The following is a 27,744-nucleotide window of genomic DNA, read 5'->3' on the forward strand; positions in this document are numbered from 1 at the left end:
TTGCCTCTTAAGACAAGGAACTGCGGGTAATAAGTCATTCCACATACTCAGGCAGAACAAGAAGTGTTAAGGGCAGAATAAATGGTGTGCTGAATTTTCAGTGTAAAAAGCACATTCAGCAACCCAGAATAATTATACAGGCCACCATTAAGTAAACAAAATTTGCTGTTTTCTTGAACAGATAGAATTTAGATATCTGACAGCCTTTAATCAAACCAAGGAACATCAAAAATTCATTTTCTAAAAGCCTTAGAAAACAAAGCAGGAAGGAATTCAGACTTGCAGAAGAAAGGTGAGTTTAAGGCCTACAAAGAGAACAGATCTGCTTTGAGTATGTTCAACATTTATCGCATAGATCAGCTTATGCTGAAATGGCCACAATCCCAGCACAAAGAAAAGTAGAACTGAGAACGCTTATTTTGATAGTGAAAGATGGGAAAACATTTCAACAACCATGTGACAGATCATGAAGATGATGAAAAGCTGAAATATAACTTTGGGTTGCCCAAAGCAGTTCAGCTTCACAGCCATCAGCTGGACTTACAAGTAAGGTCTGTTGCACATCCATGAAACCCCACAGGTGAGTTACCTAAGCAAGCATTGATAATGCAACATCTATATACTACATACGGAATAATTCCCTTTAATAAACACATTATTAAGGCCAATGTGCTGCACACCAAAATTTGAACTTATCTTTGAAGTTAAATGAACATTAATTGTTTGGAAATCCAGAAGATCATTAAAGATTTCGTCTAGCTCAGAAAAGCAAATGTTAGGCGCGTGGCTCTTTCCAAGGAAAATGAAGAGTTACTACTGGTACAGTTACCCAACTTGTATTACTGCATACCCTGAAAAGTTGATTTAGAAAATACATTCTCATCAAAAGTCTATTCCAGCAAACCACCTGTTTCTGACAACCCTATGCCCCGTTCCTGCCATAGAGAAATATTTACTTTTTGCATCTCCACACTTAACTGGGCTCATTTTCATCCCAGAGAAGAGCTGTTAGCATTATACATGAGCAGTGTTTACTTTCTTTGTCATAAGTCCGGGTGGATGGGTGTGCCAGGTAGTATGTTAATATCTTCCTCCTCCCAAACAGGAAAAGAGAGCAGCATCAAAAAACATTGGTGACAACAGCCACTTCAATGCAACCTCAGCATTACAGATGGGAAGTCATGCCTTCTGCAAAGGACAGCCAGCAGGTAGGGTCACTTAGCTGTACTATAGTGCCTGTATACATTTATATAAGAGTTGTGTGTGTTGCTAATATTTAGAATGATTCTGTCTCCCTGGGAGATAAAGGCAGATTCTGTTCTCTTTTAGTTTTAAAAGGGAAGCCTGTAAATCAGACAGAAAGAGAACATTACTTAATTACTCAGTCTGTATTTTCTTCCCTCTTAATCATCTGTGAGTAATCAGTAGCGATATCAAAGAGCCGTTCTGTTCTTCTGTCCTTCTGAATATGAAGTATGTGCAAAGTTGTCAGACTTTCCATATCTGGAATTTCAAACTTCTCACTGTTGCTCTTCATCCATGTTAAGGATCGCTTCCCAACAATTGTTTTACTGTATAGTACTTTGGTTTTGTTACACAAGTAGTCCCTAACATGCAATATTTGTTGTTCTGCAATTAGACCTCAGGGTTCTACTACTTTGTACCTTACACTGCTTAGACAATGTACTAGCTTTCCAGCACTATAGATTTCTCCTGCATGGGATTCTTCTACCAGATTCTTCTCTGAGCTTACAGCATGACCATATGCTTAACATAACTGTATGCTATACTGCTTGGTTCTCCTTTTGCATTCAGAACAGACTTGACTGTCTGAACATTCACTGGCACAGACAAGGTAGAAAGAGCCCTCTGTATCTGAAGGTTTCTGATGAAAGTCATTTAATTCCTTTCAGACAGGATCACAAGGAACAAAGGAATGTTGACAGGCCAGAGTTGGTTAATTTTACTCTCTATTAACTCTTCATCTGGGAAAGCGTGTTCCCCCAGTAAGCTAAAAAAAAATTAAATTAAATCAATATATTTTTTTAAATGACAGCTATTCTTTTTCCCTGGAGGCATTCAAGGCCAGGCTGGATGTGGCTCTGGGCAGCCTGGTCTGGTGGTTGGCAACCATGCACATAGCAGGGCAGTTGAAACTGGATGATCATTGTGATCCTTTTCTACCCAAGCCATTCTATGAGTCTATGAAACTCCAAAAAGTGGAGTTAATAAAACAGACATTGCAAGCAGAAAAGAAAGGAGCAAGGCAACACTTAGAATGTTTACATCGAGGGAAGGAAAGTATTTGTTACTGTTTCTTTACTACACTACACCCTTCTGTCAAGCACAGAATTCACTGTAATTAATTGATTATTTACTTGTTTCTTATAACTGAATATTGCCGTGAATACATTTCCCAGCAGAACTGTTACAGATAAGGGAAAAGCATATGCATATGGGGAAGAAACGGTGGCTTTTAATACCAAACAAGTTTGACAGAGTTGGAATCACTGTGCTTACCAGCACATACCTCTTGTCTATCTGCAGGCAAGGGCTGTTATCAAGTATCCCAAATGTAAGGTTTCTCTTTCTCCTGTGCACCAAAGCCATCCTTAACAATCCAAGTCAACCATTTTCACCTACCTTCAGACTCTTTCTTCTGTGCAGTGCAGTTTAATAATGTCAATCTTACCCATACCAGTTTTGCACAGTGCACCAAATTCAAAACATAAAAGGAAATTTTGCCTGCAGTTTTGTTGTATTTAAGAAACAAAACAGAATAAATTCTTTTCCTAAGGCTTGAGTTTTTCACAGTATACCTTGCCTATGGTTTATGCAAAAGAGATTGTTTTGAATACACTCCCCTTTTGAGCTTACATAATTTGCCTGAAAGCACAGAACAAAGTCTTATTTAGATACTAAAGCAGTCCCACAAGGAAACAAGATGAAGATGAATTTTTGTGAGTTCTTTCCTTCTCCCCCCTATAATAAACGTACTTTTCAGAACAGAATGAATGGCTGCAGACATGAAATTACCCAGATATATTGTAAACATGAGATGAGACAAAGATTATTCTAGCATAGTCGTAAAGTGGAGTTTGTAAAAGATCAGCTTAATGATAAAGGCTGACTTGGTGGGTCAGGTGTTGGCATTGAGAGAAATAGGTCCGTAATTGTTATGAATTCTACAAGTTTAGTACACTAAAGTTGTAAGGAATGAACAGCAGTTATTGATGTGAGCAAAGCTACAGTAGACAGCAAGCTTTTCCTGTTCCTGAGTGCTGACCCTTTTATTTTCTAGTCCTTCTGTTTTCAATAGTACAGTGGTATTGTTTGCTTTCAATAGCAGCCATTTCTTGTGTGTCCACATTCAAGCCAGCTTCACCTAAGTTTTTAAGGCAAGGCTATGCCTGTCTTATCTGAATACTGCCCTTGCTGATGCATTTGTATTGAACTGGATCCATTCTCATGTTCCTACAGTTTCTCCCAGAATTAACTGTGGCTGTGGCTTCACAATACATCATTTTCAGGAGCCTGCATGTCATGCTGTATACCACATTAGTGAACTGATTTTGCAGAAAAATGACCTGGAAAAAACAAATTGTTTTTGAGTAAACTCAGCCCACAAAAGGGTTATGCTGGCACAGCTTCAAAGTGGTGCACCATGCTGTGGTATCAGTGCAGTGTGAAGGGCCAGGAGGATGTGAAGCTGATGTCAAACTGCCCTCAATGCTACATACAATATACTACATAAGGACAATCAATTGTTTTATTTTAATTGAGCAGTATTGATGTCCTTTCTAATCAACTCCATCTGATCCTTCCATTATTTACTTCCCTGATGTCTCCATTTCCCTTTTATTACCTCTCCACCCTCTCAGGTTCCATCCCCAGGATAAATCCACATCTACTGACATCTGTATGCAAATTTCTGCAGACTCACTTAAAAGTACATTATTCAAATAGCCTCTGGTGCTCTTCACTGCATTAAGCTTATAGAGACAGAAACAAAAAGGACAAAACAGCTACATTTACATTAGCATTTTGCACATTCATACGAAGCACAGGTCAAATTCCAAGAAACCAATGAGAAAACTCCTGCAAATATTTGATTTGCCTCACATCCTTATGTTCTGGTAGTTACAAGAAGGAATAGGCTTGAGAGGTATATTCTAGCAGATGTTACTGAATCAACACAGGCACTGTTTTAACAAGGCTGCCCGCCCTCCCACACATCTCCCTATAGCTTCATACTGTTGATTTTTTAAAAAACAATTTTTTCTTCCTGAGATACTTTCTTCTGATTAATTACGTACACAATGCAATAAGGAGAAGTTACTTGAGATAACACTCTTTATACAGCTGACTTTCTAGTAAGGAAACTAACACTGATGTTTTTGAAACCACCTAATGGGGCCAGTTCATTTATCTGAAAAACCAGCCTTAAACTGTATTTTACTAGGCTGCTTCTGTGCTTCGCTTCTTCACATAATTTTATTCCAAGTTCCTTGCTTTAATTGTTTCCTCTGGTCTGGTCCTGTGTCTAAGAACTCAAAATCTACAACTAGCAAACTGATTCCAAAGTTGCTGTCAGACCCCACTACAGGCTCTGTATCTCCATTCTATTCAAACATATGGAGAAACTTGTTGGTTGTTTTCAGTATACTTGTCCTTTCCACTGGACAGCTGATCACAGATTTCACTGGTGTATTCCTCAGAATCACAGAATGGTTGGAATGAACATCTGGAGGTTATCTGGCCCAGTTCATTTGCACAAGAAGGACCATTCCTAGGTCTCAACGATTTAACAATTCTTTGGCAATAATGGTAGATGATTCTGTTTTAAAGGCTGTGATGCAGAAACACCTTCCTTCACTCTTACCATAATTTGAAGGGTTAATTCCCAAAAAACATTTTCTAAAGCGGTAAAGATCAGCTAGTTAATGTGTCTAATTGCATGAACACATATAACAGACTCTCACATATACATGCATGTATTTCCTCTAACAAATTCTCTAAAAAGTTCTCACACTTTAAATGTTTATAATCTATTTTTTTTCCTCTGATATTGAAATTGATGTCTTCCCCTGTGTCCCCATCTCCACTGCATTCCCCCTCAATTTCTACTTTGTTCTGCATATTTATTTTGTTTCAGACCAAAATAGAAATGGAAATATGGCTACCAAACAAATAATTGTATTATTATGTGGCCTTAACCAAGTAAGCTCACTGATGCAATTTTTCCTTGAGTGAGCACTTGCACTGAAATCAATAGAAACATCTCAGTTATTAATGTTACATAAGCTTAGATGAATTTTGATGATCAGACCTGCAGTTACATGTGCAGCTCTTAGGGTTGCAATGACATGCAGGTTAAGGTTAAGTTCATTGAGTTATGAGATAGAGATATCACAGTTAAAGACCGTGGCTTTACAAGCTCCAGAACCACTGGCAGAAGTATTTTCATCCTTTCCAAGTAAACATTTTTGTAAATGTAGCAATTACCCCTGGACAGCCATGTTACCATCCTTCCCTTCAGCCTTACTTGCAATCCCAGCTACAGCTGTTTAAAGAACATAAATTTCCCATAAATGTTTTGCAGTGGTAGGCTGTTACACTTTCCTTATCCCTCCACCATAGTCTCCTGTATGGTATCCTATTGGTCACACAATTCTGACTTGCTCAAACTCCTTTTTTTCCCTCCAACTATTCTTGGTGTTCCTGCTCAAAAAAATCTTCAGCTATTCCTTAATACTTTTTGAAACCTTGTACACCAAACCAAACAGAATAGTGCAATTGAAGCTGATCTGATGCACCACCAAGTGACTTGACATTTCTCACAGGTTCTCCTGCTGATTTGGTTCAGTATGATATTTCTCCATCTTGCAAGAACAGCATTGCTCATTTATGCTTGATTTGCTTGAAACCCTTAGGTTCTTTCCCTCAGCTAAGCCAATTGTATCCCAATGGGATCATTCAAAGCTGAATGCTCCTGCTTAAGTGAAACTCAATGCATTCATCTCTATTGCAGCTTCTCCCTTATTCTTCACTTGCATATTTTCTGTGAGCCTTCTATTTTTCTGACTAACAGTTTTCATTGGGATCACCATCTCATCCTGTGCCAATTACCTGCTTTGGTAATTAGCACAGATTTATTTTCTCCACATGAAAATATCCTCTAAAATATACAAACCAAGAACTAATGGATTTGCTCCATCTGGCAATTAAGCTAAAAGAGGGCTGGCTTTGTGACTGGCTCAGTGCTGCTGATGTTAAGTAAACAGCACTAAATCATTTTACCTGCATATTCAAATATACTCCTTACGTGGGTGGAAGAATCAAATAGTGATTAAATCAGGGTGCGTCTCAGTCTGCTGATCAACCTACTGGTATGAAGGAGAATTCTTTACTGTTAGGTCTGAGAGCATATGGATACCACACACCTACTCTCTTAATCCAACCATTACACTTGAAGACATTAACTGAGGTCAAGTCATGCCTCGACCAGGTCACTTTTCACAAGATGTGTTTGAAACGCTCAAATTTTGACCTCTGTCCACATCCTGAACACAGTCCAAAACACTGATTAATGTCTAAAAAGCACTGAAATGAAAGGACAACTGAGACCAACATTCTCATCACCCACTGGGAGGTGAGTGACCTCTCCCCTTGTTACCACACAAAGAAGAAGAGCTGCATGTTTTGAGTGGGCTAAGTAGCAGTGACGGCAATTGGAAAGAATCTCTGGAAAGCTGTGGAGAAGTGGAAAGAAATGTCTGGACAGAAGGAAGTTGACAGGAGAAAAGACATGGCAGAGGAACAATAGGGAGACAGGGGCAGGAGAGAGAACAGTCCAGAAAGGGATGTATGTATGTTGGAAGAATCTCAATAGGGATCTGCCTTCTAGAGATTCCATGAAATGATAACAATCATCCCCTTAATATTTTACCTATCTGCCAACTTCCTACAACCCAGAAACCCATAATGCCTAAATAAGAACATAATACTGCCCAGACAAAAGAGCACTAGGGATATGCAAACTCCAGTATTACAAGCACTCATTGTACAATGATACAATTCTAACAGCTCCCATTTATGAGGTTAAAGAAATAATGATTCATGAGACTGGCAGACACCCAGAATGATTTAAGCAGGCCATCCCGAATGTAAATGACATTGACTCACATTTCCAGCTGCAGGTGGAACTGGCAATTGTCTTCTCATAATTGTCTTAACTTGCTTTGCTAGTTAGAAATAGTTTTCTAGGTTATATTTCAAATCTGATAATCATTAGAGGTACATTCTTTTCATAGATGTCTTGTACTTACAGTCAATGGGAACATCTAGGGCAGAATTTGACCTACAAACTTAAATATCCAGCAGCAGCCTACATAGAAAATCTGTACTTGAGCCTGAATCAGAATTAAAGTAAGATTGCTCAATATATACATATGCACACAGGAAATATTTAAAATATAAATACACAGAGTGTAGCAGGCAAGATTCTTACTGTATTCTTTTACTCCTGTGCTGTTTCCAACTGCCTGTCTTCAAGAATCTTTTCATCAGATTTAACACAATGGTATCTTCGTAAATAATGAAGGATGACCCTCCCACCCCCCCCTAAAAAAAAAAAAAAAATAGGATAAAAGCATCAGATGGAGTTTTCTTTTCTTAAAAGAAATACAACAGGAAGTAGTATTCAGAGAGTGAAAAAACACTGAAGTTATTGCCCACTGATTTTTCAGCCAGCTGTGCTTATAATTATCATTTATAACTCATTATAAATATAATATAAAAAATTATAAATCATTATAACTACAATTCTGTGATTCTGTGATCATCTCTTTTTTTTTTCTACTACTTTCTTTATCTTTCCTGTTGTTCAGAAGTACTTGAACTAAGCTCCTCTTAGTGGCCACCTGCTTATCTTTCCTAAGGCATAGCATGTTCTACAGCCTCACAATTAAACAGCGCTCTGTGATGTTACAGTGGTGCAACATCCTCAGTTAGTCTGACTTCAGTGTAACGTCATGAGTTTGACCACAAAGATTTGACCTAATTGCTGTGACCTGACATTTGCAATCTAGTACAGCCTCAAGTCTCAAAGAAACAGCTCTTGAATCCACTGACCTCTATACAGCAGAGCTTCACTGAAGTGCAAAGTGAGGACATGTGCGGTACTAAACAATTATTCTATGGATTCTGACCATCACAGGGAAGGACTGTATTGCAAGAGCTGATACAGCTGTATGGAAAGGCAAGTCAGCTTCTATTGTGGATCAGCTTTCAGGTTCAGTAATCACAGCTGCAAGACTTATGCAGCTGCTGACGTCTTGCTGATTTTGCAGTATCCATAACTAAAGAAACCCCTGGTTCTTTCACTTGCGCACTATCTATAGAGTTGCTTTTAAAACCTTCTCCCCCACACTTTCAAGTAGCAAAGCAAAATTTCCTTACTCTGTTAGTATGATTAGGTAGAACACTGCAATAACATGGAACATTTACACCCGTACAATACTATGTCATGCTGAAAGTCCCAGTATTTACTCCTTGGAAGCTAAACAACAAGTAGCAGAGAAAGTAAAAACTGAACCACCTGCGTGTCAAATCTTGTTGAAAACAAAAAGATACTTAGTTTACTGGTTGTCTTCCTCTGTAAAAGTTCCTGAAGGCTACATGTAGAAACTTGGTAAACCACACCCAACAACAGCTCTCGACCTCATCCAGTGTCATTTCTCAGCTTCATGTAGGGCCTAAGTTCTTGCATGGATACCATTCACAATCCTACACAACTTGGGGACTTGTTTTGCTGTTCTGTCAGTACCACTTTCCTGCTTCTCTTAATGCAGGATGTCTTTCTGGCTTAGGATATGAACACAAGAACATCTGTACAAGATATCAAATTCCATTTAGCTCTGTATCCCACCATAGACCACGGCTTGGCAGGGGTACTGAAGGACTGGACGTAAGAACAGAATGGAAACATGACATCATGCTTCCACCAAAATATGCTCTCAGTCTTTAGCATCATGGTTCAAAGATTATTCAATTAAAAACTAAAATTAAAATTTAAAAAAAAAAAAAGGGAAAAAAAAGCTCGTTCTTTGCAGTAGCAGATACCAGCTGCCTTCCTTGCTTATGAACAAAGCTTCTGCTCCTTAATCTACTTCTGTCTCTTTCACCATCATCTGCTACCATCCAGAGTCAGAGTTGCTAAATTAAAAATCAAATAACTAGGAAAATTACTCGTCCAAATACAAGGTGATCCTACGTAAGACTTGGTAATTCCTTGCCTTTGTTCCAAAAGAGATATCACATATAACTTCCTGATCAATTTTTACAAGTTAGGATCTGGAACTAAACATAGAATTGACCACCTGAGACCTATCCACGAGAGCAAATTAATGGTCAGATTACTTACTAAATTGCTGTCTATTGCCTGCGTGCAGTTACAAGTACACATATACTATTGAGGACAGTGATGAATGGTGACTAAATCTACCCTGGGAATTCAGCCCTGAATACCTTTTTCTAATCAAATCCTTTGTTTTGTCAGCAAGTAATACTTCTATACTTATACTTGTATTTACTATCCCCCTCAGAATACTGTCTTCTATGATCTTAGGAGATAAGGCCGTGTCTCCTGTGACCAAGTGAGCTCAAAAAAAAGGTAGGTTTTGTGGTAATTACCATTACTGATAATCTGAGATAAGGTCTTCTAGGTAAGACTCTAACCTGGGAAAGTCTGATATCCTGTTATTCAAAATAAACACTTCTCTCAAGATGTGACTAGTGTGCTGTCAGAGAGAAGAGCAGTGTCTTTAGACTGTTGATCTAAGCCAGAAGGGGGAGGAAGGGAAGCGTGGAATAGTTTACAATGAGAATTAATATGAGAAAGTCCTTAACAATTTTCAGAGAAAAATCTGAGAACTAAGAAACTCTTAGCAACATTATCACGGGAAATGTGAAGGAGAAGAAATTAAGAGACAGCACAGGCTTACTCCGTAGAAAACAGCTGGAGGGCTTGCTCCCTCTGCTGGAGCATCCTAATGAAGCCACGTGAGTCTTGGTAGTTTGACCCACTTTTAACCCCACAGCAGACCTCTTTGACCTGGAAATTAGGATTTTAATGACTATGGTCTCATTAATGCAGGTTGATCACCATTTCTGGCTTGCTATCACACAGATTTTTTTAAAGAACGTACTGAGTATGAAGATGAAGGCAGAGGGGAGAGATCTTTTGTTTTCATTGTTTCTGCACTAAAGAGTAACAAAATAAAGTATACAAGTTGTATGTATTGTTTTCGAGTTACGATTATACCAGCCCATTGGAACTGGAAAGCAAGCAAACTTCTTCCAGAAATGTAAAACAGAACAGCAGCTCTTACTGTATGACCTTTGCTTTAGGATGAATTACTCGCCATCGTTCCTGTAGCCATATACAAAGAAATCCACATCACTTTTTGATCTGTACACTGTTAAATAAAATTTAGTCTTACATATTTTGGCTTATGAATAAATATCCTGTTCCAGGAGCAAGTAAAGAGTAAACCTTCCCTCACAAGGCCAGGTTGGATGGGGCTTTGAACAACACAGTCTAGTGGGAGGTGTCCCTGAATGTATCATGGGGTTGGAACTAGAAGGTCTTAAAGATCCCTTCTAGCTCAAACCATTCCATGATCCTATGATCTTCAGGTGAAGACAATGCCATCAGTTAGTTATTTAGCATTCGTGTTGGAAAATTTCAATCAGACTAACACATTGCATAACAACAGAAAGACAGCATTATTCAGACACCCACTGATGCAGCTCAGCCTTTGCTTGCAATAGTTATGTCTGAGGCATCTGTTTCTCTCTTTTAGAATTAAGTTTATCTCTTGGGTTCTAAGACACCCCACACAGATACGGACAGACTGTGGGATCTAGTACTCAGTAATTCAGATTTCTACTTGCTAAATGACACTTAAGTGGCTTTACTCTTCCATGCCTTTCTATAACCTAAGTTACAAAGCTGCATTATGGAATCTGCCTCCTTCTACTCACACATCCAACATAAACATCTTCAGTCTTAGCTGGGCCATACAACCATAAAAATGAAATAAGAAAATATTAAGCTAAAAACTCAAATAAATGTAAATTGATGGATTTTGTGGCCTCTACATTTTAATCAGTTTTTCCTTTCCCAGTCTCACCATCATTTCAGTGAACAGCTTGGTGATCACCTGAGAAACTGAATGGAGAAGATGGAAATCAAGTACTGCAGCAGTGACAAAGAAGAAACTTTCAAAACAGAACTGCCATACTGCATAGGAGAAATTGACTTCACAGCTTCTGGGAAGAAACGTGGAAAGGTACAGCAATAAGGAGTCTTAACCTTGTAGCACTATTGCTATTGTTCAGCTGTTACTCACTTAGCATTAAATATAGAGATTATAATATTGAAGATCAATTTACTAGAGTGCTAAGCACCACATTCCAACCAAAATAGAGAACAAAACTGTATAAACAGCAGTATAATTTTAAATGACACTTATTAACAAAGCAAAATCAATCACTTGACCCACACAGACCTGCTACAGTTACAGTTGCTCATCTGTTTTCCCCTTTAGAAATGAATAAATAAATAAAATCTTGTGTTTAGCTTCCTTCATTTTGCATCATTCCCCTGTTTTAACCACTTTCTTCCAAATAGTTCATTACTATGGATTAAACTGCTGAGCTGTTTCAAGGATCTCAAAGTTCTCTCTCCCTTTTCTGCTAATACATAAAGTAGGCTGTACATGGGCAGACCCACTTCTTCAGTACTCTTTTGCATCTGCTCCCCCTCCACACACACAGGAATTCTTAGGATCAGTGCTCAGCCTTAAGGCTTCATTTCCATTGTGAAGTCTAAGCAAAATGCCCACTGGTAATCCAACAGTGAAAAGCATTTACTTTGCCAAATGGAAACCTAGCCTGAATAAAAGCCAAAAATACTCTGCTGAAAAGTGGGAGGATGAGGATACTTGAAAAACAGACATAAAATCAGACAAACATTTCAGCTACCACAGAAACAAGAAATGCCTAAGAGATTTCTTGGCTTTGCTAAACTGCCACGGAACTGAAGGCAATTATAGAAGAATAGCAGCATTAAAGGAGAAAGTGACTTATCAGCTCATAAAGCAGAACAAACCCATGGAGCTGACATGATTCATGAGGTTGTTTTGAATTTGTTTGTGAATTATTTATGAATATTTATTATTTATGAATTTCACAGAAGCCTGTTAAATTCATTCTAGTATTTTGTTCTCTGTCAGGTCTTGCTCAAATAATCAAGGAGTACTAATTGTTTAATTGCTATGGTACATTTGCATTTACACTTCCTGAATCCTACGGTACTGCTACTGCTCAGGGTTTTTTTTTATCAATTTGTTTTTTTGTTTTTATTCAAGTTTATTAAGGTCCCGAGTACTATTCACCCTGGAGTTATATTTGAAGTCATGCTCAACAAATGGAAGCTACCAGCTCCCAATTTGGTTGTCTCCTTAGTAGGGGAAGAAGAAAACTTCCAGATGAAGCCTTGGCTGCGAGACACCTTAAAAAAAGGACTCATAAAGGCAGCCCAAAGCACAGGTTAGTACTTTAGGCATTAAAGGAAGAACTTCTACTCCTGCTGGATTCTCACATCTAGTGATCTAGTGTCAGTAGCCCCACTCACATGATTGCTTCACAGCTTTTGGTTTCAGCTCACTGGGTCAGACAAGATTTAAACAGCTTCAGTTTCTGTAATGAAAGAGCCTACTATCAAACCTTTTCTTATGGCACTTTGGTTCCAGACAGTTTTCTTTGGTTTTACATCCAGTTGATTTCCGTACTTAGGATTAGATAGCATTAAGATCTCCAGGTCTTTTGTATTACATTTTTGGAGCTGATCTGTTAACTCACAGTCGAGAAAAGATGACAAGGTTGTATCACATGATATATAACAAGCGTGTCTTCTTGGGCACATGGTTTCTTACTTTCTCCATTATAGCCTTGCATTTAGTGTATCTTTTTTAATTCTAAATGTTACGATCTATCAAGATTAGCAGTATTTGAAGGGAAAGCATAAACAGGAGGGGGAAAGACTGTTTATGAGGGTGGACAGTGATAGGGCAAGGGGGAATGGTTTTAAACTGAGACGGGGAAACTTAGGTTATACATTAGGAGGAAGTTTTTTCACTCAGAGGGTGGTGACACACTGAAACAGGTTGCCCAAGGAGACTGTAGATGTCCCATCCCTGGAGGCATTCAAGGCCAGGCTGGATGTGGCTCTGGGCAGCCTGGTCTGGTGGTTGGTGGCCCTGCACATAGCAGAGGGTAATGAAACTGAATGATCATTGTGGTCCTTTTCAACCCAGGCCATTCTATGGTTCTATCAAGATTTCTCCACGTCTTACCCTACTACTATCTAAACAAACCTTACATTTGGTACTTAAAATAGTGTTACAAGACACACAAATGTTCAACTACAAAGAAATGATCTAACAACTAAATAATAATAATTTCAGATGCCTGGATTTTTACTGGTGCTTTACGTGTTGGAATAACAAGGCACTTGGTGCAAGCAGTCCGAGATCACGCACTGGCCAGTACTTCATCCAAAGGAAGAGTGATTGCCATAGGAATCACTTCCCTTGGAAAAATTCAGCAGAGAGAAATTCTGGACAACACAAAGGTATTTTTTCCCCTTATTCTACTTGCAAGACTGAATTGTTCAGAAGTGATCTCCACGTTCACGGAATGTTGAAGTAGTAGGGAACAAAGCATTGAGATATCTTAAAAACAGAAGTGGAGTTCAGTGTGTGCTTTGTGGGAAAGGAAAAGGTAAAGAGCACGAGAAGTCTACAAACCCCAATAATTCTGTGCTTTTTGGAGTATATCTGGCAGCTATTCTCCAAATATCCAGAAGGTGACAGTATTGGACATGAGCACAGCGTGTGGGTATATAAGGGAACTTAAGGAAAAACAACACATATCACAGGATACTTTCAATGCTTTTTTTTACCTGTCCACTTACTGCAGAATTCCAAGCTACTTCAGAAGGACCATATATCTTAGTATCAAACGAATCCATAAATGTTTCAATATCAAGTTCTCCTAAACAGTCATTGAATTGATGTCTAACATGCAAAAGCTTTTCTATATTCCAAGCATAAAACACTATCCATTCAGGATTTAGTCTGGTCTGCATGAGTTCTAGGCTCTCTACAGTTCAGGTCAAAGCAATGGAAGTTTATGCATCAGTTGCAGCAAGTGCTAAAATAAGCTGATGCTGAGTTGACCAGGGGGTGGAGAAGACTATTAATTACATTCTTGTCACTGTATATTCTGTCTATCCTAAGCGGACTGTTATAAGATTAATGTAGGTGCGCAGTGACAATTAATGACAATCTGTATGTGCTATTTTACTTCCCCACAAAAGCTGAGAAGCAAATGAAAAAAGACAGCTCTCTGAACTTATATGTAGCTCTTTATCAGATAGGCAGCAGTCAAATACTGCTATCAGCAGGGGGAGGCAGCCAGATTGTATTGCCAATTTATTGTCACTGGGCTTCCCTCCTTTCCACACCTTTCACCAAGCTGAGTGCTCTGTCAGATGAGACTCTCCAGTTGGAAGACAGCGACCTATTTGAACGGTTCAGAGGAAAGAATTTGGTTCATCACAGTTGGGAATTTTGTTCAGGGAAATTACTTCAAGAGTAAACCAACCGTTGCACCTCCCTCCTGAACTAAACAATCACGAGACATCTGAATCTATCCCAAACAAGAGCTACAAAACAAATGCACTGTTACTGAATTAGATTTTCTCCTTCTTGACTAGAGCCCAAGTTCTTAGTCAAAGAATACTTGTAGAACATTCTTGACCTGCTGACTTCTGGCACCACATCTACCAAAAGACATCCTAGATTTTAGTCAGTTACTTCAAGACAAAAGAACTATAGACAAGAACGTTGATCTAAACCCTGTTCACCTTCCACTTGCTACTAGCACAAACAGCTTGTCGTACAAAACAGAGCTGACAACACACACTTGTAAGGAGAAAAACAAGCCCTGAAATCAGCAGATCTCTTCCTCATTTCTTTTACTGATATGCCTTAAATACCCTTGAACAATCACTTCCATGTTTCCAGGGAACAAATTGGAAAATCCCTGTGAGCCTTTTTCAGTTAGTTGTTGCATCTCATGGTCCTAATCTAAGGCCAAATCTCTGGCAAGTAGGCTTAAAATTACATGGCAGCAGAACACAGGCACGCCCTCCATCAAAGCAAAATTTAAAGACAAATGAACTGTTTTAATATAACTTTCCCCAACAAATGAGAGATGTGGAGTGAGAGGAGGAGGCCAGAAAAACTTGTGACACTGGAACGTGCAAGTTTACTCTTTTTTCCTCTGGAACAGCCTCCAATGTTCCAGCTCTTCCCAGAGCTGCTGAGAGGGAAAGAAGCCATAGGAACAAATCTTATTATAACTCTTTTGACCTTTGGAAGATATTTCACTTCTGCAGTTTGACCATATACTTGCTTTGTTTCAGAAGGCCATTTGGCAGAATGGACCATATATCTTAGTATCAAACGTATCCATAAATGTTTTGATATCAAGTTCATTTGGCAGAATGGCATGCAGTGGGCTCAGCCCTTCTATCAGCTGTGTAAAAGAGCTTGTTCTCCAAATTCCCTTACATTTTTAATGAATTAGCATAACGTTGCTACAAGCTCCTAGCGATAGGTTCACTGCTTCTCCAACATCAACCATCACCTCAGCTGTAGAGGAGAACCTGAACAGATCCTAGCTTGAATTTTCCCCCAGGATTCAGCTGGACATGTGCTCTCTCCAGACAGCAATGACAAAAGCTGAGATTCACGAGGGTTCCACATAAGATTTGGCTCTTAAAAACAATATAAGTCTCTCTACCATATAATAACAACTAGGTAACTTGCATAATCACATTGCTATGCCTAGGTAGGCTTTAAAACATCTACATACACAAAATTAGCAGGAGAAATGATGCAATGCATCAGCACAATAGCTAAATTAGTAGAGTCTGAGCTTTGCTCATCAGCTCAAAGGCTGCAGGAACTGGGAAAGAAGAACAGTGAAAGAAAAGGCAGCTTTTAAACTACAGCATTAATCTGGCTTACTTGCAACAGAATAGTGATTATGAAGAGGAAAAAGGAAAATAACAAGACATTTACAGCCTGGCATGCAGCTAGAAATGATATCTCAAAGTGAATGTGCAGCAGTGAGCTAGAAAGGGGTATTCTTATGGAAGAAGAGAAAACATGGGTTGTACTTTGTATAGAACGTTAACATCTCTCCTCTTATCTCTAGGATGGAAGTCTTGTACACTACCAATCAGATGATAATGCCCAAGGCCCACTGTATTCATTGGACCACAATCACTCCCATTTTATTTTGGTGGATCATGTAACATCAGATGAGCCAGACGAGACAGCTAAGCTACGGCTCACCTTGGAAAAGCACATTTCTGAACAGCGTACTGGGTATGGTGGTAAGTAGACTAGAGAAGCAATGCCAGTTTGAGCAATAGTGATGTTAAAGGGATACCTGTGGTTCTCTATAAAAGGCAAGTCAGGTTCACAGTCTGTTATCTGCATAGGCAAGATCAAGTAAACACTTGATCTTGTCACTGCAAGAGGCAGAATTAAGCTGACCTAGGTTTAAAAAAAAAAAAAAAAAAAGCACTGCAAAGCAGGAATCCTGATATTTATTGCATCTCAACTATAACTCAAAGCTGACGTTCAAAGCACAGCCCAAATAGCCTTAAAACACAATAAATGGAAAATAAATCCTCTTTTAAGTGCCCTAAACCAGCAGCTCTAAGAAATGGATGTTCACTATTGTACACTTATCTCCCTTCTCACACACAGGATCTTGAGCTGTTCCCACTCTGGCCAAAAAGAGCTGATCCAAAGCCCCATAAAAAATTCTAAACCATATAAGTTTCAGTATGTTATCTAGGTAAGCAATATATATAATGCCCATCTAAACCTATGTGATCTTCGTTTATAATGAGAAATGAATACGGGGACAGGCCTCCTTCTACTACTTGTGGAAATAATTCAGTTGTAGTTTTAACGCGATTACTTTCCCCTTTTCTTTCTTTCTATAGTACCTACAGTGCTAAAACAGAAGAGAAACTGATCACTTATTCACACTTCTGTGCACCACTGGAATATTCAATTACATAGCCTATCGTTGCACAGATGCATTCTTCAGGTGCATTCACACAGTCAGGTGAAATCCAGTCAGTCAGATAGCACACACGGACTGTAATAGTAGGGTGAGATCTCAATGCTGGCCTCTTTCTACATGCAGACCAAATTTGATTGAACAGATCTCAGAGGAACAATTTCCTGTCAAAAAAAAATGCTGATTTACTTGGTAAATATTTTCCTGGAATGATGGAAGTGCAGTGAGATCTTCAATAAACAAAACCAGTATCATTAATCAAAGTTCATTTAATCTCAACTTTAGCAAACTTTGAATTTACACAACAAGAACACTCCAAGATCACACATAATTCTCTACTAAGATATCTACAAGTAGTTAAGAAGGAAGTTTTGGTATTTTGAATATTTTTTGCACTTAAGAACTTCCCTCCCTCCTCAGTATAACATTAGAATTTACCCATGACCATACACAAAAAGAAAGGCTGAATTTGATTTAAATAGAATCGAAATGAAAAAGATTTGAAGCCACAAGGATTTCCAGAGGATCCAGTAGTCACAGGGGTCACAGTTCAACTTAGAATAACAACTTAAAGAGGTATGGCAATGCTATGCTCTTCACTAAGACAAATGGAGTTACATGCCAAGAATGGCTAGCCTATAGCTCAGTTCTACCTTAACTTTTTCATCATCCCACTACAGATGTTGCAACCAGTAGTAACTGGGAATCCATGTACAGCTTGGGAAACATAAAAAAAACTGCTTGAACCAAAAGCCTTTCATCTTCCAACTGCAAGAGGCGCTCATTTCACAATGCTACTGCTTTGGCAGAACTTTTTAAAGTTCTGTAAAAACCAATCTACATTCATGTTTTGAATGCCAAATTCATTATTTACTTATAAGTGAAAACCTGTGAGAGGATGGCTAAGGACAGGGAGCCCTACATCATTTCTTCCCTTGTGGCCATGACAGAATTGAAATATTTCACTGGCATTTCTTTTGAATTCAGCACTACTAATAATGCAATATTATGCTATTGATTATCAAAACATTAAATGGTATTGAATAATATTTTAGGTTGTTTAACCAGAATAATGAAGAACATACAGTTCTTATCAACTCATCTCTGACTCATCCCACCCTAACTAGTCTACACAGTCTGTCTCCTGGTGTTTCTCGTGTGTGCTTCTCCTGAATTTCACTGCAAGGGAGAATGGTTATAAACTGAGACAGGGAAGATTTAGGTTAGATATTAGGAGGAAGTTTTTCACACAGAGGGTGGTGATGCACTAAAACAGGTTGCCCAGGGAGGTTGTGGATGCCCCATCCCTGGAGGCATTCAAGGCCAGGCTGGATGTGGCTCTGGGCAGCCTGGCCCAGTGATTGGTGACCCTGTACACAGCAGGGGGTTGAAACTGGATGATCATTGTGGTCCTTTTTCAACCCAGGCCATTCTATGAATCTGTGATTCCTGCTGGTGCTAGATTCATGCATAAAAATAATGAGACAACATTCCTCAACACCTGGGACAAAGTGACATCTTGTCAATTCTAACTGCATCTGAATATAAATACTGCCAGCTGCCTCTCTCTAAAAACATAACCTTGTCTTGCAACCTAAAGCAGCCTCATCAACCCCTCCAATACATTCTTCTGCACTCCCCTTCAGACTCAGGTTTTCATACATACTGAATCAAGACAAAGCAGAAGAAGTGTTTTCAAGGGGACAGCAGAAACATGATAGTTTCATGAAAGCTTTTTGTTTGTTTGTTTTAAATGAAATCACCTATTTCACAGGAACAGGCAGCATTGAGATCCCTGTGCTTTGCTTACTGGTGAATGGAAGACCAGTCACACTTGAGGTAAGAGGCCCTGGAAAATTTGGTTGGATGATAAATACACCTACTGGCCCTTTATATAAATTCAAAACTTAGATTGATACACCAAATAAGAACCAAACTCTGTTAATAGTAAATTTGAAGAGTATTCATTTGGGAGAAATACTTCATTTTGAGAAGGTGCCAGCAAATCATTAGGGCTTTTTGCCAGCTAGTACAGTGCAAAGGAAGAAACCCAGAATCATAAAATCATAAATTCTCAGAAATCAGCTTCAAATCTAGCAGTGTAGATGTATTATTATTGAGATGACATACAAAAGCCTTAATTATTCAGCACTGCTCAGCAAGAGAGAGACAATTGCCACTTTCACAGAGCACCAAGGAGATACGAGGCCAGGTTTGCTAGATATGCAGCTTACAAATTATAGTGTCCTACTTCCCCTGAGCAAAAAACACCTTGTATGACAGAAGGCTGGATGGTTGCCTGCTAACATTCACATCATCTTCAGTGAAAAAATTCAGTTATGATTTTTATTTCTTTTTTGAGCACTTCTATAACTTACAGGACTTACTGGTTAGGAGGCACTCAGGCTTTTTAAGATATTTTATTCTGGTACTTTGTAGCAATGTCCACACAGCTTTTTATTTTTTATATAATATCCTCTCATGAAGACAAATACTGTACTGAATATCCAAAGAGAGATCTAGCTGTTGTTTAAATGCTATATATCATGAGACTGTTACACAACCTGGTAAACTATTTCTTCTTTAATAAGAATAACAGCTCATTTCCGGTGTCGTTTTTTAGTCTCAGTTTCCAGTCATTGCATCTTATCACATCTCTGTCAGATAGATTGAAACATGCTCTGGTATTAGAAATCTCACTGTTTAAATTACAGCGTCACTTCCTGTGCTTTCATTCTCAAAGCTACGTATGGCAGCAGCTTCTACATCTTGGGTGTTGAAATGTCACATCAGAGCCTATACATCTTTTCAAAGTTCTAGAGAACAAAGTGACTTGGAAAACCAAAGGTGACTTGTTGGACCTGACCTACATTTGCACATGGACCAACACACCAAAGACTACAGCAGTTGTTTTAAAACAAACAAATAATAAACCAACAACACCTTTGATTCTCTTGCTGTTTGTGGTATTGAAACGCATGGAGTTTCGTCATCACCTTGCATAACTCCACAGTAAGAAGTAACTGGCAGCAATTAGTCATTATTGCAACTGCGCTACCATTGCCTCTGCTTTCCTCTCTCCCAACAACTGTCTTGACTCCTTCTAATTGCACAACAGAACCAGCAGCCTTTAACTCTTACAGCTGCTGTGTTTTAGTGTGCTTTTTCTGTGGCTCAGCATTGTATTCTCACAAGTGGACTCCCAATTTTCAGAACATATAGTAAAAGTTTAGCTGCCATAAAAACCCGATGAGAATTCCTGTTTAGTGCTTCTTTTGTACTTGACCATACTGAAAGCACAAATTGCAATAGGGAAAGAGCTGGGGAGGGAGGGGAAACAAGAAAGCAGCCACAGACTTCTAGGTGTTATGCACTGCCTGTCCAAATCAGTTGCTTATCTCCTCAGCATATGCGTCAAGCAAAGTAGTATGTATAGTCAGGGGCCTACAACGTTTAATCTGCTACAAAATAATAAAAATAAATAAATCCTGATAGTCTAGAAGGGTCTAAACTGAATCCAGAGTAAATCTGATTCGGATACACATTTATTCCTAGTTCACAATAAGTGATTCCTCTTTGAGCAAGATTTTCTTCCCATACATGAAATCTAATAATCTTCTTTTTAAACTACAGAGGATCTGCATTGGTTTGGAAAATTCCGTTCCCTGGCTTATCTTAGCAGGGTCTGGAGGAACAGCTGACATCCTAGCTGCATTCATGGATGAGCCGCAGCTCATCAAGCCAGAAGCTGTTGAAAAGCAATTTAAAGAGAAATTCCCTGCGGAAAGCTTCCTGTGGAAGGACATTCTCCAATGGACAGCAACAGTGAGATCATATGTCTGATAACTGCATGCAGTGTTCGATAATTACATGCATTACTTTCACAGTCTCTCTCCTACCAGTTCTAGCTTCAGTAGCCCATTCAGCACAGGTTTGAGGAGGTACTGCCTGAATGTTTTTACCCCTTTGCCCTGATGACAGAACACGTTTCTAGCATTATAATCAAGAGCTCAGTTGATCATATAAATGACGTGGTCCTAGTGATTCAGCTGAACACCAAGGGCTCTGCCCTTTCTCAATTATTTCCTGAAGTAACAACAAGCACCCAAGAATCCCACAGCCTTTCTGGGGAACATGAAGCATTATTTATCCTCCACAGCTGTGGAGCTTGTACAACTGTGACAGAAGAGACCTAATTCACAACTTACAGCTGTTAAGAGGAGAACTTCACTTACTGTGGGCACGCATGAATAAATTAATGAGAACAAAGGGTGTTTAGAAGTTATCCTGTCTATTGTTTGTTATACATATTCTAAAAAAAAAAAAAAAAGGAAAGATAAAACAGAATAGATTTTGAGACACTGGACTTAAGCCATTATGCATAAACATTTTAGAAACACAAAAACCCACCACTTGAACACAGTCTTAATGTGGAGATTCAAAAGCACTGCATGCCCCTGAGACAAACTAAATCCACAGAACCTGACCTGCTACTTATTCTTTGCAGTCCCCATTGTAAATCTTAACTTTATAGTTCCACATGCTAATTCCATTAGGAGAATTTTGTCAGATTATACCACAAGGAGATGGAAGGGCATCAAGAAGCAACACTGCCAGATGCTCACGCAGACGCAGTGCAGCTGCACACTGTGAGAAACAAAATTCAGATAGAGAGGCAGAAGGAGAGCACTATTTATATCAATATTAGATATGACTTCTGCTCCAAGAAGCTTTAGAGACTGTGCTTTTACATAAACAACTCTGGGAAGAAAACATTAATAATAACGAAGGAAGAGGCAAAGCAGAATTAGTGGCTTGCTTGTCGCAGCATGACTACCAGACAAACAAGAATGAGAGTTTAGGATCTTTCAGTTCAAGAACTGCTCTGGTTCTCAGCATATCCAAATTCTGTTCTTCCTATCACGTGTGCTATGTGATGTTGGAAAAGATAGTAACTCCCTCCATGCCCTAGGATCTTTTTACATGGGAAACTAATGTTTGTCTTCTTGCCAAACCTCAGCTTTACATTTAGAATGTAAGTTCTTTGGGAAAAAGCTGTACATGTGATCTACGCTGAGCTCTTAGGCACTAGCATTTAGCAGTAGAGTGACATGCTCAATGATTTTCATTCCAACTCCCAATAGATCCAGACCATTATCTCACATCAACATCTTCTTACTCTTCACAACTTTGAGCAAGATGATTCAGAACTAGACACAGTCATTTTAAAAGCTTTAGTAAAAGGTAAGAATAATAAGTGCAATACTTCTATTATTGGACTTCTCTATGCTGTAAATGTATTTTACTCTTGTCCTGAACTAGTTCAGTTGGCTGCTGGATAAGATTTCATTTCTGATGCAGAGTTGCATCAGAGAAAGTGACTGGCAATTACCACCAGATAATTACCTCCACCAGGAGGAAAGCTCCTGAACTTTGCATTAAATTAGTGTTCGCTTTTTAATCTCATGCTATTGCATGGTACTGTTACAATCAGTCCTTTATTTCAGTACCTGCTTCTCTTAGTAGTAGAGGCTATAGAAGAACAGAAAAATGCTGGAAGCTATTTCACATAAAAGCCATGAAAAAAGAAAACATAAGCAGACATGAATCACCTCAGTTTGAGAAACAACTAGCCTTTATCAAAACCTTTCACCATATCTTCTGAAATACATTACTTGCTCTGCCTGCCATTTCAATTTGTGTTAGACTAGCCTAGTTTTCACATGGAGAAATGGCATCCTAATCTTGATGCTCTGATTAAAACAAGATTAAAAAAAACAATAGGCCTATCCATCACTTTCTGTGGATCAGGCTTCCTCTTAAAATACTAGACATTTTAAATTAACATGTCAACAACAATTTAGCCACCAATATTGAAAAAATAAAAGCTTTTAGATTTTTGTTTAAGAGAAAAAATTCCTGTACAGGTTTCCCATTTAAGTAACACACAAACCTGGGATAACTGAGCGAGAGTTCATTTTGTTAATCAAATTACCAGCGGTATATTAAATTAAATGTAACTGGTGTAAAGTACTGAGTTTATTTGTATTTCCTATTTTTTTCCAGCATGTAAAAGTCACAGTCAGGATGCTCAGGAATATCTGGATGAACTCAAGTTGGCAGTGGCCTGGAATAGAGTGGACATAGCTAAAAGTGAAATATTCAATGGTGATGTGGAGTGGAAGGTACACGGTTTTGTTGCCTATTGCTTTTTAATCCAACAGGTGTGGGAAACAAGCATCCTGACAGAAGGTTTCAGTTTTCAGCATTACCTGAATTCTTCACCAAGAGGTTAAGCAGACCTAGAAGCCTTTGCTCAGGATATCTTCCCAGTATCCTCTAGATGATAACATTAACCTTCTAACATCAATGCTTGCATAGACACTTTCTACATAGTTCTACCTCTGTCTCATTGGGCCTGCTGCTAACTGGGTTGGAAGTAAAATGCGCAGGTCCTAATAAAAAGTTCTGTGCCCTTCCTCATCCATCAGCAATTACCTCCAAAATCACTTCATTGTTTTTTCTTCTCTTTTCCTTCCTTCAATCAATCTAGTCCTGTGACCTGGAGGAGGTGATGATGGATGCCCTGATCAATGACAAACCAGAATTTGTAAAGTTATTTATTGACAACGGGGCCAACATATCCGAATTCCTGACATACAGTCGTCTGCAGAGACTCTACTGTTCCATTTCACAAAAGTGCCTCCTCTATGAGCTTCTGTTGAAGAAACATGAGGAAAGCAAGTTGACATTGGCAGGCCTCACTGATCAACAGCAGAATATCTCCCCACTCTTCACCCTCAGTGAAGTTTCTAGAGTTCTAAAGGATTTTCTCCATGATGCTTGTAAAGGTTTCTATCAAGATGTCAGACACAGAGGCAAGAACAAATCAGTGAGTGGCAACTTGCCATAATTTATCCATTCCTCTACAGTTTACAATTTGAAAAATCCCAAACAGGTCTTGTATTCACGGGTGGGACAGGGAGCAAAATGGTAGATATGAGTAAGTCACCCCTATTTCCAATATATCCCTCATTCTTTCATTCAATAAATTTAGGTTTGCTAAAGAGTAATTAGACATCAAAATAGTATTCTGCATTTATCATACAGAATTTCAAGCATAAACACTCAAAAGAGTGTCTAAGAAGAGGACAAGAAGGTACAGGCCATTTTCAGACCCAGGTCTGTTTCTGTAAGCTAAAGTCCAAAAATGGTAACCTAATAGTGAATCTATTCAGATTTATAATGTATAGGAGCAGACTGGATATTCAAATGATGTGCTGTGTGTGATGGTTGTCTTTTAGGTTGTTATAATCTTATAACTGAGCGACTTCACACAGCAAAAAAATAACAACAGTTGTTATTGATATAAGACAGAAAAGACAGCATGATGTACCATGGAACATCTGCAGTGAACTCTCTGCATTTTTGCATTAGACATATCTTCTATTATTAATTTGACAAATAAATATATGAATATATATACACACATTAAAATATGTAACATATTCTCATGAACATATATAACATATAACAATCTCACCCTTGTGTGATCCATCAGTAAATGACCTACAACCAAGTGATGTAATTAAGGCCTATGTCAAATACAAGACCGCACTGCCTAAACACTTTTTCTCCCCCTTTAAAAGTTTCTTTCCATAGCTGCCACCAAAAGACTGACCTCAGTAAAGCTGGCAACAGTAAGAACATCACTGTAATGGGATATCAGTGTTGCTGCTGCTAAATTATACGTTTTAGCTTTCGATGTAATTTGGTAGATTAACTAGCTCACTGCAGACTGAGGAAAAAAAAGGAAAAGGGGGTGATAAAAAAGAACCCAAACCATTAATGTAAATTTGAGTAGAATCCCATAGTCCAAAGGACTTCAAAAACAAATCAATAAAAACATACATTCCTATAGAAGCTTTTTTTAATCATAAACAAAAGCAGTCACACAGCCTGCCCCTAACAGAATAGATATAAAGGCAATATTAGAATTTACATAAAACTCAGCACTTGACCTAAGTTGCCATACTTCCTCCAGAGAGATTTTTAATCAAATGCTAAAAGAATGAGTGATGTTCTATTTAAAATACTCCCTGCGTGAGGGAGAGGTTGTTTTTTTTTCTCAAAGGACCTGAAGGAAAGACTAGAAAGAGGGCACTGATGTGCTCTATTCTTGCCATGTACAGAGCCCTGGCGAGATTTATTCCTGTTTAAATAAAATGTTTTTTTGTTCCCTTTTCTCTGAAACCACAGCCTCTGTGGCAGTTGAACAGAATCTGATATAAACATAGGCCAGCTCTGATTAGTTAATCACAGGCCTGTGCTGTATGATATTACACACCACCAGCGAAATCCTGGCCTTAATAAAGTCAATGAGAGCGTTGCCATTGACTTCAATGGAGTCATGGTTTCATCCAGGGAGTTCTCACACATATTGAGTTATGTCAGGGACACAACAATCCTTTGATTCGGTGCAGAATGAACTAATTACCTCTCAGACCTACAGGGAAAAGGAGGGGCAAAAAAAGGGAGGAAATAAAAGACTGAAGTGGCTGGCAGAGCCAAGGGCGAATTACATCATGTCATTTGCATGGAATGAGACTGAGTTTTAATTTCTGAAAACCATATTTCAGGATAAAACAAATACAAGGCAATTACCTGGGCCCTTGGATATGAACCAGAAAAGTGAAAAGCCTTGGAGGGATTTGTTTGTATGGGCAGTACTTCAAAACCGGCACAAGATGGCAAACTATTTCTGGGCTATGGTAAGCATCAAGCTATAGCTCCTGCAGGTGAAATACTGTCATATTTCATGTATATGAGATGATTTTTGCTCAGTCTTGAGGCTAAGATGACAGGTAGATTTGTATCTATAATACTGGGTGCACATTTATAGAGCCTTTCATCTCAGCTTGTCTCATGCCAGCAGGGGCCAAAGTGCCTGGCAGCAAGCAGCAGCAGGTGTAAATCAGTACAGCCTGAAACACTGCTGATTAACTCAGCTGCAGAGCTGACCCCTTGTCTTCCTTGCTGCTGATGACTCACTGCTGAGCCTCGGATTTTGTTCCCTCTTCAATAGGTCAATTGTTTGGTTTTGCTTTAGAGGGAGGATGGCGCACAGTTGAGTAACTCCAGCTTATTTGCTGGTTGTGTACAGAACAAGAGCATCATAGTCCCAGGGGCTGAGCTTCAAACTGGCATAATTGGCTCCTGTTTTGCACTCTTGCACAGCTGAGGCCCCACCTCATGCAATGCTACAGCTTCCATCTCTTCTCCCTCCCTCTCTCTGCAGAGACCAGATGCAGACGAGGCTGTCTGAGCATCCAGCTAGCTGCATCTGGCATGGGGAGGGGGACAAACAGCAGCACAGCTCTTCAGCCAGTGAGCTGTGTGTGCATGCAGACACATCTGCACCTTGGAGGGCCTTGTTTGCTCAGTTACCAGAAGGCACGATTCTCTGCTGCATCCTTCTGTTGTGCCTCTGCCAGCTGTGCCCTCTCCATTCCCATGCATCCTTATGCGAGGTCCCACAGCCATGTCTGAAGAAACTCAGCAGCATGAGAGCTTTTTGTTCTACTTTCTTAACCCATTCATCTACAAGCCCTTGATTGCTACCCCAAATCAGATTCCCTTAAGGTCAAGCATATGCAGAAGTCCCCAGCACATACCAAAAAGCACATACCAATACATGGCTTTCAACTCTCATATCAAACCTACAATTTCTACTGACATTTTAAACTTAAGCGTGCATTTTAAGGAAGATTCTTCCAAAAGCAGACATGTATGGAATTTGATTTGTTACATGCATTCAGTAGTTAAGTTTTTCTATTTCATAAATGCCCTCCATTGTGTGATTACTCCTGCACCTCATTCAATTTTACAGGGTCAGGAGGGTGTGGCTTCAGCTCTGGCAGCCTGTAAGATCCTTCGGGAGATGTCCCGTCTGGAGACAACAACAGAAGTAGCTCACATAATGAAAGAGGCTAAGTATGAGCAGCTTGCTGTTGGTAAGTGACAGCAGCTTTTAACAGTGTAACAAATTGCAGAGGGGGCTGCTACTGAAGACAAGATAGAAAAAACAACCAGTTGTGAAAGATTAACTGATGTGAGTAATTTAACAGACTTGCAACACAGCCAGTCCCAAACACTCAAATACTACAGAAGGGAGGCTTAAAACACTCCAAATATTCACTCCGGGGTGGGGTTGTTTTCTAAGACTGACTGGCCCATGAGATGCATGGAAGAAGTTCCCCCTTGTGACATGTTGGTATTTTAGCACAAGATATATTACAAAGATGTGCAAGAGGGAAGAACTCGAACAACTCCAAGCTCATAGCAGCCTGGTTTTTCTGCAGTATCAAGCTTGCTCTGTAAGGGCCACTAGAGAAACAAACTTGAAGGGTCTTCTTCACTGCTAAAAATAACCTGAGATGACCTCACCTAAAAGAGGGCTGACTGCTGCAGAGACCCAAGTGAGGTTCAGACTGGCTTAACAGCAGACAA

General features: G+C 39.1%; 1 protein-coding gene across 1 annotated transcript in view; it reads left to right on the top strand.

Annotated features, from left to right (window-relative positions):
- Positions 1-973: 973 nt before the first annotated feature.
- TRPM5 (transient receptor potential cation channel subfamily M member 5) overlaps positions 974-27,744 on the top strand; it is a 46,709-nt gene continuing 19,938 nt past the window's right edge. The window contains exons 1-13 of the mRNA XM_015863906.3: positions 974-1,208; positions 9,606-9,673; positions 11,190-11,354; positions 12,435-12,615; positions 13,533-13,699; positions 16,354-16,534; positions 19,010-19,074; positions 20,869-21,060; positions 22,380-22,479; positions 23,302-23,420; positions 23,789-24,127; positions 25,875-26,006; positions 27,125-27,248. Of these exons, the coding sequence (XP_015719392.2) occupies positions 11,238-11,354; positions 12,435-12,615; positions 13,533-13,699; positions 16,354-16,534; positions 19,010-19,074; positions 20,869-21,060; positions 22,380-22,479; positions 23,302-23,420; positions 23,789-24,127; positions 25,875-26,006; positions 27,125-27,248 (1,717 nt within the window). The 5' untranslated portion in view covers positions 974-1,208; positions 9,606-9,673; positions 11,190-11,237. The remainder of the gene's footprint in view (positions 1,209-9,605; positions 9,674-11,189; positions 11,355-12,434; positions 12,616-13,532; positions 13,700-16,353; positions 16,535-19,009; positions 19,075-20,868; positions 21,061-22,379; positions 22,480-23,301; positions 23,421-23,788; positions 24,128-25,874; positions 26,007-27,124; positions 27,249-27,744) is intronic.

This window comes from Coturnix japonica, chromosome 5 (assembly GCF_054131305.1).
Source record: "Coturnix japonica strain WE chromosome 5, WE-NBRP24, whole genome shotgun sequence".
In the NCBI taxonomy this organism is placed as follows: domain Eukaryota; kingdom Metazoa; phylum Chordata; class Aves; order Galliformes; family Phasianidae; genus Coturnix; species Coturnix japonica.